This window comes from Corvus hawaiiensis (genome assembly GCF_020740725.1).
Source record: "Corvus hawaiiensis isolate bCorHaw1 chromosome 31 unlocalized genomic scaffold, bCorHaw1.pri.cur SUPER_31a, whole genome shotgun sequence".
NCBI lineage: Eukaryota > Metazoa > Chordata > Aves > Passeriformes > Corvidae > Corvus > Corvus hawaiiensis.
This window is the reverse complement of record NW_025963246.1, coordinates 115,502-123,833: the sequence shown is the minus strand read 5'-3', so window position 1 is coordinate 123,833 and position 8,332 is coordinate 115,502. Positions and strand designations below refer to the sequence as shown.

At 47.8% G+C, this 8,332-nt stretch overlaps 1 protein-coding gene across 1 annotated transcript in view; it reads right to left on the bottom strand.

Moving 5' to 3' along the window:
* Positions 1–4,651: 4,651 nt before the first annotated feature.
* The window catches only part of BRD2 (bromodomain containing 2), a 39,919-nt gene continuing 36,238 nt past the window's right edge, over positions 4,652–8,332 (bottom strand). Inside the window, 3 exon segments of the mRNA XM_048293004.1 lie at positions 4,652–5,323; positions 6,277–6,307; positions 6,309–6,400. Of these exon segments, the coding sequence (XP_048148961.1) occupies positions 5,193–5,323; positions 6,277–6,307; positions 6,309–6,400 (254 nt within the window). The 3' untranslated portion in view covers positions 4,652–5,192.

The following is an 8,332-nucleotide window of genomic DNA, read 5'->3' as shown; positions in this document are numbered from 1 at the left end:
GGGACTCTCCTTTCCCTGGCCTCATCGGGGTCCCACGGCTCCTGGGCTTCCCCCTCTCCGCGGTCCCGCTCAGGGATGATCCGGGGGGTTTTGGGGCTCCCAGGGGTCCCTTCTCCCCTGGTTCTCTGCTCTGGGCTTCCAGCAATCCCAGGGGTCCTCCCTTATCCAGGCTCTCCCCCTCTCCGGGCTGCCGGGGGTCCCCCAGCTCCGGGATCGCCCCTCTCCCCTCACCCCATCCCGGGGCTCCCGGCGTTCCCCTCCACCGCTCTCCCGGGGACCCCAAGACCGATGTCCCCCTCCCACCCAGGCACCGGCACGGAGCCCCCAAAATATCCCCAAAGCGCCATTTGCGGCTCAGCTTTGGGGTCCCAAAGGATCCAAAACATCGCCCCTGTGCCAAAAATGAAACCCTGCCAGGGACCCACAAAGAGATTTGGGGCTCCATCCTGGAAGCTGCGAGCTCCAAACATCCCCCAAAGGAAAACGCTGCTCAGGGACCCCCCGAGGGATTTGGGTGAGCTTCTGAGGGAAAAAAGGGCGGGAAATGTGAGGGGGAGAAAAGGCAGGAACGTGAGGTACAAAAAAGGGCGGGAAACGTGAGGGGAAAAAGAGCGGGAAACGTGAGGGGAAAAAACGCGGGGACGTGAGGAGAATAAAAGGGTGGGAAACGTGAGGGGAAAAAGGGCGGGAAACGTGAGGGGGAAAAGGGCGGGAAACGTGAGGGGAAAAAGGTGCTCTGCACCCCGAGACACCACAACGCGCTGGGGCTGGTCCTGCACGTACCACAAACCTCCCCAAAGCCCCCCAAATACCCCAGCACAATGGGGCTGCTCCTTCAGGCATCCCAAACCCCAAAAAAGGACCCGTTACAATCAATGGGGTGCCAAATAATGAGTCTGGGGGGGGGCTGCCAGTAATGGATCCACAAAAGTCAGTAGAGCTGCCAAATAGACACTGTGGGGGGAGCTGCCGAAAAGTGAACTCCTACAGTCAACGGAGGCTGCCAAATAGTGACCGCAAACGGGATGCCAGAAATAGTTCGATTCCAATCAATGAGGGCTGCCATATAGTGATCCCAAACCGGACTGCCAGAAAGAGACCAATTCCAATCTACGGGCGCTGCCATATTGTCAGACACCAAAAACACCCCGCCCCAAACCCCCATAACCCCTCCTCCAACCACTAAAATCGCCACAAACCCCACACCCCCTTTAAGTCACCACCAAAAGGAACCCAGTTACAACTAAAAATCACCCCCAAAACCCTCAACCCCCACAGAAACACCCCCACAACCTCCCAAGCCTCCCCCAAACACCTCCCCTAAACCCCCCGACCCGGGGCCCGCCCAGCTCACCTCCGAGGGCTCCGGCCGCACCCTCACGACGCTGCTGCTGCTGCTGAGCCAGAAGCCCCCCGAGAGCGGGGGCGCACCCCCAGAGCCGCCCCGGACGTGCCCTACCCCGAGGCCCTGCTGCTCACCCGCCCCTTCCTGCCCGAGCCTGAAAACGACGGCGACCCCAAGCTTTGGGGAACCCCCGAGGGATTTGGGCCGAGCTCCCCCTCCCCGCTCACCTGCGGGATGCTCCCGGCGCCGCGGCGGACACAGCGGCCGCCGACCCCGCGCTTCCCTGCTGCTTTTCCTCTTCCTGCTCCTCCTCTTCCTCTCTCGCTCCTCTTCCTCCCGCTCCTCCTCCCCGCCTCCGCCTCCAGCCCGGCTCCTCCCGCTCCTCCTCCTTCCTAATCCCGCCTGCTTCTCCCCCAGATTCCCCTGGCGGGGGGCGCAGATGGGCTCCGGGGGGGGAGCGCTGGGGGCTGTGGCTCTGCCTGGCAACTGGGAGAGACGTCAGCGTCGCGCGCTCTTATTGGCTGCAGGTTGTTCTTCGCCTTCTCTGATTGGCTGATTTTCGACAGGGCGGGAATTTCCTCGCCGAGTTTTGGGGAACCCGAGCCTTTCTCCCCGCCCCCCCCCGCCCTCCTCCATCACCTTCAGATCCCAAGCGCTGGGTTTTTTCTGGAATCTCGGGATTCCCACACTGGACACGCGAGGGAAAGCCGTCCCTCTTCCCGAGGCCGCCATTTTCCATTGGGAATTCCCATTGGAGTGGCTGCACCTTCCCCGCCACGGGAGTTCTTCTTCCCACGATTTTTTTTTGGTCTGAAAACTCCGGAATTTCCTTAATTCCCGAGAATCTGGAGCCAGGGGATCGTCTCTGCGGTCGTCTTCCCACTTGGGATGTGTTTGGGAGCTCGGGATCATCCCAAATATCTCCAAAATTAAGGACATGGAGCTTTTCCCACCCCCCCATGGGATGGATTTGGGAGCTTGGAATACTCCCAAGTATTTCAAAATCCAGGAATTTGGACATGGAGCTCTCTTTGGATGGTGTGAAAGGTAGGAATGATACCAAATATCCTGGAATTAAGGTTATGGAGCTTCCCCCCCCCCCTTGGGATGGGATTGGGGGCTCAGGATACTCCCAAATATTCCTTTTCCTGTATCTTCCCTGAAAGCCCCCTAGGCTTGGGGACGATTCTTTTCATCCCATATCCTTTTTTTTGGTTTTTTGCTTTGCAGCCGGCATGTTTGCCCTTCCACCGCCTTCAGGATTATCGGGATGAGAGCAGCCTGGATTTCCTGAGAGAACTGGGGCGGGCGGGACAATTCCAGCAGGACAATTCGATCCCTCTCTGATGGAGATCCCATTGCCCCTTGGCTTTTCCCTGATTTCTCATTTCCCCTCAGCACAGTGCCTGGGCTTTACTGGTTTCCTTCTCGGCCATTGCCCAGGGAGCCCTTCCCCGCCCGGCCCCCGCCGTTCTCTGCTACACCCGGACACAGCCCCGGAGTTTCTGCTTCCTTTTGTCGCTTCCGACTGGCCGGGATTTGTTATCCCGGCGGTCGCTCCGAGGTTTTCCCGCTGTGGCTCCTTTCCGCCGCCGTCCGGGCCTGCCGCCATTACCGCGTGAGGGGAATGCCGCGAGCCACGGCGCCCCCTGCTGGCCTGGAGGAATCATCCGGGGAGCCAACAGCGCCCCCTGCTGGCTCGGAGGAATCATCCGTGAGCCCGACAGCGCCCCCTTCTGGTTGCGACAGCAACTGCAGCAAAAGTTTGGGATGATCCGGAAAATTCCCGAAATTCGGGAAAATGGGGCCTTTCCCACCCCCTTTGGGATGGGTTGGGAGCTGAGGATGATCCCAAATATTCCCAAAATTCGGGAAAATGGGGCCTTTCCCACCCCCTTTGGGATGGGTTTGGGAGCTGAGGATGATCCCAAATATTCCCAAAATTCGGGAAAATGGGGCTTTTCCCACCCCCTTCAGGATGGGTTTGGGAGCTCAAGATGACCCCAAATTACCCAAAATCCCGGAATTTGGACATGGAGCTGTCCCTTGGGATGGGTCTAAAAGTTTGGGATGATCCCAAATTAACCAAAATTTGGGAAAATGGGGCTTTTCCCACCCACTTCGGGATGGGTTTGGGAGCTGAGGATGACCCAAAATATTCCCAAAATGCCGGAATTCCGTCCCTGGATCCTCCACAGCCACCAGCAGCTCAAGTGGAATAATATTTTCTTTATTTACACGTTCCAAGAATTCCAAAGGATTTTTTTTTCTTTTTTTTTTTTGTTGTTTTTTTTTGGAAGTTTTTTTTTTTTGGAAAAACAAGATGAAAACACGACTCCTAAAGGGCTACGTGGGAATGGGAGCGAGGAGAAGGAAAAACGGGAAGAGAAAAACAAAACAAAACAAAACAAACTGGGAAAAAAAGCACCACCCCAAACCCCACCCCCAGCCCCAAAACAAAAAAAAAAATTAAAAAAAAATCAGAAAAAAAAAAATCAGGAAGAAAAAATCAGGAAAAAAAAAATCAGGAAAAAAAAATCGGAAATAGAAAAAAAATACCAATATTAAAAAAAAAAAAAAAATTCCCGAGCCCTCCCTTTTCCCGGGATTTTCCTGGAGGGGTTGGAATTATCCCGGTTTTTTTTTTTTTTTTCTCCTTCCCTCCCCCCCCCCAAGAAATCCCAAAAAATAAATTAATTTAAAATTTCTCCAGGAAAAAGGAGGGATTTGGGGTTTTTTTTCTGTTTTTTGGAGGAAAAAATAAAGAAAAAAGGGGAGGAATCTCCAAATCCATCGGGAAGATCCCGATTTTTCCCTCCCCCTTTTTTTTTCTCCCCCTTCCCTCTCCTTTTCCCAGAGTTGTGGAATTTTTTCTGCCCCTTTTCCCGGCTTTTAAATTTTTTTTTAACTTTAAAAGGTTTTTTTGGTTCTTTTTTAAGGAATTTTATTTTAGGATTTTTTAAGGAATTTTTGAAGATTTTTTTTTTTAGGGATTTTTCCGCTTTTTTTTCCTTTTTTTTTTGGTTTTTTTCCCCAAAGTTTTTTTGGTTTTTTTCCTTAAAAAGCCCCAATTTTTTGTCAATTTTTAGGTTTTTTTTTAAATTTTATTTTTTTCTCCTGCTGGAAAAAAATTCTGGGAAAACCAAAAAAAAAAAAAAAAAAAAAAAAAAAAAAAAAAAAAAAAAAAAACCACCCCAAAAACAAACAAAAAACCCCTCAAAAAAACCCCCCCAAAAATCAAAAACCCCCAAAAAAAGCAACAAAAAAAAATTCCCTAAAACGGCTGGAAAAGGAGGAAAAGGAAACGGGAAACTGGGAATAATTCGCACGCCTCATCCCGGTCGGAAAAACCCGGAATTCCCCCGTTTATCCCAAAAGTCCGCGCTGGGTGAGGGGGGGAAGGGAAAAGGGGGGGGATTTCCAATTTTCCTTCTTTTTTTTTTTTGGGAAAAGGGGGAAAATTCCCAGCTCAGCTCAGGTCCGGTCCCGCGGAGCCGCTTCCCAACATTTTTTTTTCCCGGAATTTTTGTTTTTTTCCTCTTTATTTCTTCCAGAAATTTCTCATTTTCCGGCAGATTTTTTTTGGTGTTTCTCTCCTTTTTTCCAACCCCGGATTTTTAAATTTTTTCCTGGGAATTTTTTTTTTTCCCCAAGAATTTCTTCCCGGAATTTTTTTTTCTTGGGAATTTTTTTTTCTTTTTTTCCTGGAATTTTTTTTCCTTTTTTTTTCGGGATTTTTTTTTTTTTTCCCCGGGATTTTTTTTTCCTGGCCATTTTTTTTTTTCCGGGATTTTTTTTTTTTTCCGGGATTTTTTTGTTGTTGTTTTTCTGGGAATTCCGCCCCTGACTAACCGGAATCCGAGTCGCTGGTGTCCGAGGAAGAGGAGGAGGAGCTGGAGCTGCTGGAATCGGAGCTGGAGCTGGAAGCGCTGAGCCGGGAAGCGGCCGCGGCCTGGGCGGATTCCGGCTTCTCGCTCGCTGTGGGGAGGGGAAAAAACAGGGAAAAATTCGGGATCTGGGAAGGATTCTGATCCCAGAAATCCCTCCTGGCACCTGGAATCCCAACAGCGATCCTGAAACTCTGAGCTGGCCCCGGAATTCCCGATCCCGGAGCTCCGTCCTGGCCCTTGGAATTCTAATTCCAATCCCAGAACCTCATCCTGGAACTTGGAATTCCGATCCCAATCCCAGAGCTCCGTCCTGGTCCCCTGGAATCTCAAATTCCGACCCCAGAGGTCCGTCCTGGAACCCAGAATCCCAAATTCCGATCCCAGAACCTCATCCTGGCCCCTGGAATTCCAAATTCCACTCCCAAAACCTCATCCTGAAACTTGGAATTCCGATCCCAATCCCAGAGCTACATCCTGGCCCCTGGAATCCCAAATTCCGATCCCAGAGCTCCGTCCTGGTCCCTGGAATTCCAAATTCCAATCCCAAAACACATCCTGGCCCCTGGAATTCCAATCCCAAAACACTCTGGAGCTGGAATTCCAATCCCAATCCCAAAATTCCATCCTGGCCCCAGAATTCCCAATCCCAGAGCTCCATCCTGGCCCCTGGAATCCCAAATTCCGATCCCAAAACTCCATCCTGGTCCCTGGAATTCCCAATCCCAGAGCTCCATCCTGGAACCCGGAATCCCAAATTCCAATCCAAAACCTCATCCTGGAACTTGGAATTCCAATTCCGATCCCAAAACCTCATCCTGGCCCCTGGAATTCCAATCCCAACCCCTGGAATTCAATCCCAAATCATCCCGACCTCTGGAATTCCCATTCCCAACCACCTGGAATTCCCATTCCCGCACCCCCAATTCCCATTCCTGAATTCCCATTCCCAATTCCCGATCCCAAATTCCGATCCCGAATTCCCCATCCCCAATTCCCGATCCCCAATTCCCGTTCCCCAATTCCCGATCCCGAATTCCCGACCCTTCTTGGGCGGTTTCTTGGCCGAGTTCAGCCTGCCCGCTGACGTCCTGGAGCCGCTTTTCCAATTCCCTCTTCTTTTCCAGAGCCAGCTCCTCTTTCGTCTTCCCCACCGGCTTCTTCAGGGCTGCAAGAAAAGCCGGGAAAGTCGGGAAGAGAGGCGGGAAAAATCGGGAAAAACCCAGGGAAAATCGGGGGAAAAACCAGGGAAAATCGGGGGGAAAAACCCAGGAAAAATCAGGGGAAAAAGGAAAAAAAAAAACAGGGAAAAGCAGGAAAAGCCCAGGAAAAACCGGAGAGGAAAACCAGGAAAAATTGGGAATAAAACCCAGGAAAAATCAGGGAAAAAAAACACCAAAAAATCAGGAAAAGAGGCAGGAAAAAAACCCAGGAAAAATCATGAAAACCCCAGGAAAAATTCTCAAAAAATCCTTCCAAATATCTGCCCCAATTCCCGAAAAATCTCAAAAAATCCACCAACAATTCCCCAAAAAATCCGAAAAGAAACCAAAACATCCTCCAAAATTCTCCAGAAGTTCCCCAAAAATCCCCAAAAAAACCTCCAAAATTCCAAAAAAACTCCCAAAAATCCCAAAAAAAATTCCCAAAAAAATCCCCAATGAATCTCAAAAAATCCTCCCGAAATCCCCAAAAATTCAAAAAAAAAAACCCAAAAAAATCCCCCAAAAGTTCTTAAAATATCCCCAAAAATCCCCCAAAAATTCTCAAAAAATCCCCAAAAAAAATCTCAAAAAATCCCCCAAAAAATAAAAAATCCCCCCAAAAATTCCCAAAAAATTCCCAAAAAAACCCCCAAAAATTCCCAAAAAAATCCCCCCAAAAATCCCAAAAAAATCTCAAAGAATCCCCCAAAAAATTCACCGAAAAATTCCAAAAAATTCTCAAAAAATCCCCAAAAATTCCCAAAAAATCCCCAAAATTTCCCAAAAATTCTCAAAAAAACCCCAAAAATTTCCAAAAAAATCCCCATAAATTCCCCCCCAAATCCCCATAAATTCCCAAAAAATGCCCTAAAAATCCCCAAATTAAAAAAAATCCTCATAAATTCCCAAAAAATGCCTAAAAATCCTCAAAAATCAAAAAAAAAAATCCCCCCCCAAAATTCCCAAAAATGCTCTAAAAATCCTCCAAAAATTCCCAAAAAATCTCCAAAATCCCCCAAAAATCCCCAAAAAATCTCCAAAAATCCCCCAAAAATTCCCAAAAAATCTCAAAAATTCCCCAAAAAATCCCCCAAAATTTCCCAAAAAATCCCCATAAATTCCCAAAAAATGTCCTAAAAATCCTCAAAAATTCCCAAAAAAATCCCAAAAATTCCCAAAAATCTTAAGAAATCCCCCATAAATTCCAAAAAAATGCCCAAAAATGCCCAAAAATCCCCAAAAAAATTCCCCAAAAAATTCCCATAAATCCCAAAAAAATCCCCAAAAAATCCAAAAAATCCTCAAAAAATCCCCAAAAAAATCTCAAAAAATCCTCAAAAATCCCAAAAATTCCCCCAAAAATCCTCCAAAAAATCCCCAAAAAATCCCAAAAAACCCCAAAAATCCTCAAAATATCCCAAAGAATCCCAAAAAATTCCCCAAAAAATCCCCATAAATCCCAAAAAAATCCAAAATAAATCTCAAAAAATCCTCAAAAAATCCCCAAAAATCCCCAAAAAATCCCCATAAATCCCAAAAAAATCCCCAAAAATCCCCCCAAAAATCCCCATAAATCCCAAAAATCCTCCAAAAAATCCTCCAAAAATCCCAAAAAATCCCAAAAAATCCCAAAAATTCCCCCAAAAATCCCCAAAAAATTCCCCAAAAAATCCCCATAAATCCCAAAAAAATCCCAAAAATCCCCCAAAAAATCCCCAAAAAATTCCCCAAAAAAAATCTCAAAAAATCCCAAAAAAAAATCTCAAAAAATCCCCAAAAAAATCCCAAAAATCCTCCAAAAAATCCCCAAAAATTCTTCAAAAAATCCCCCAAAAAATCCCCCAAAAAATCCCCAAAATCCCCAAGAAGTCCCCAAAAAATCCTCAAAAAATCCC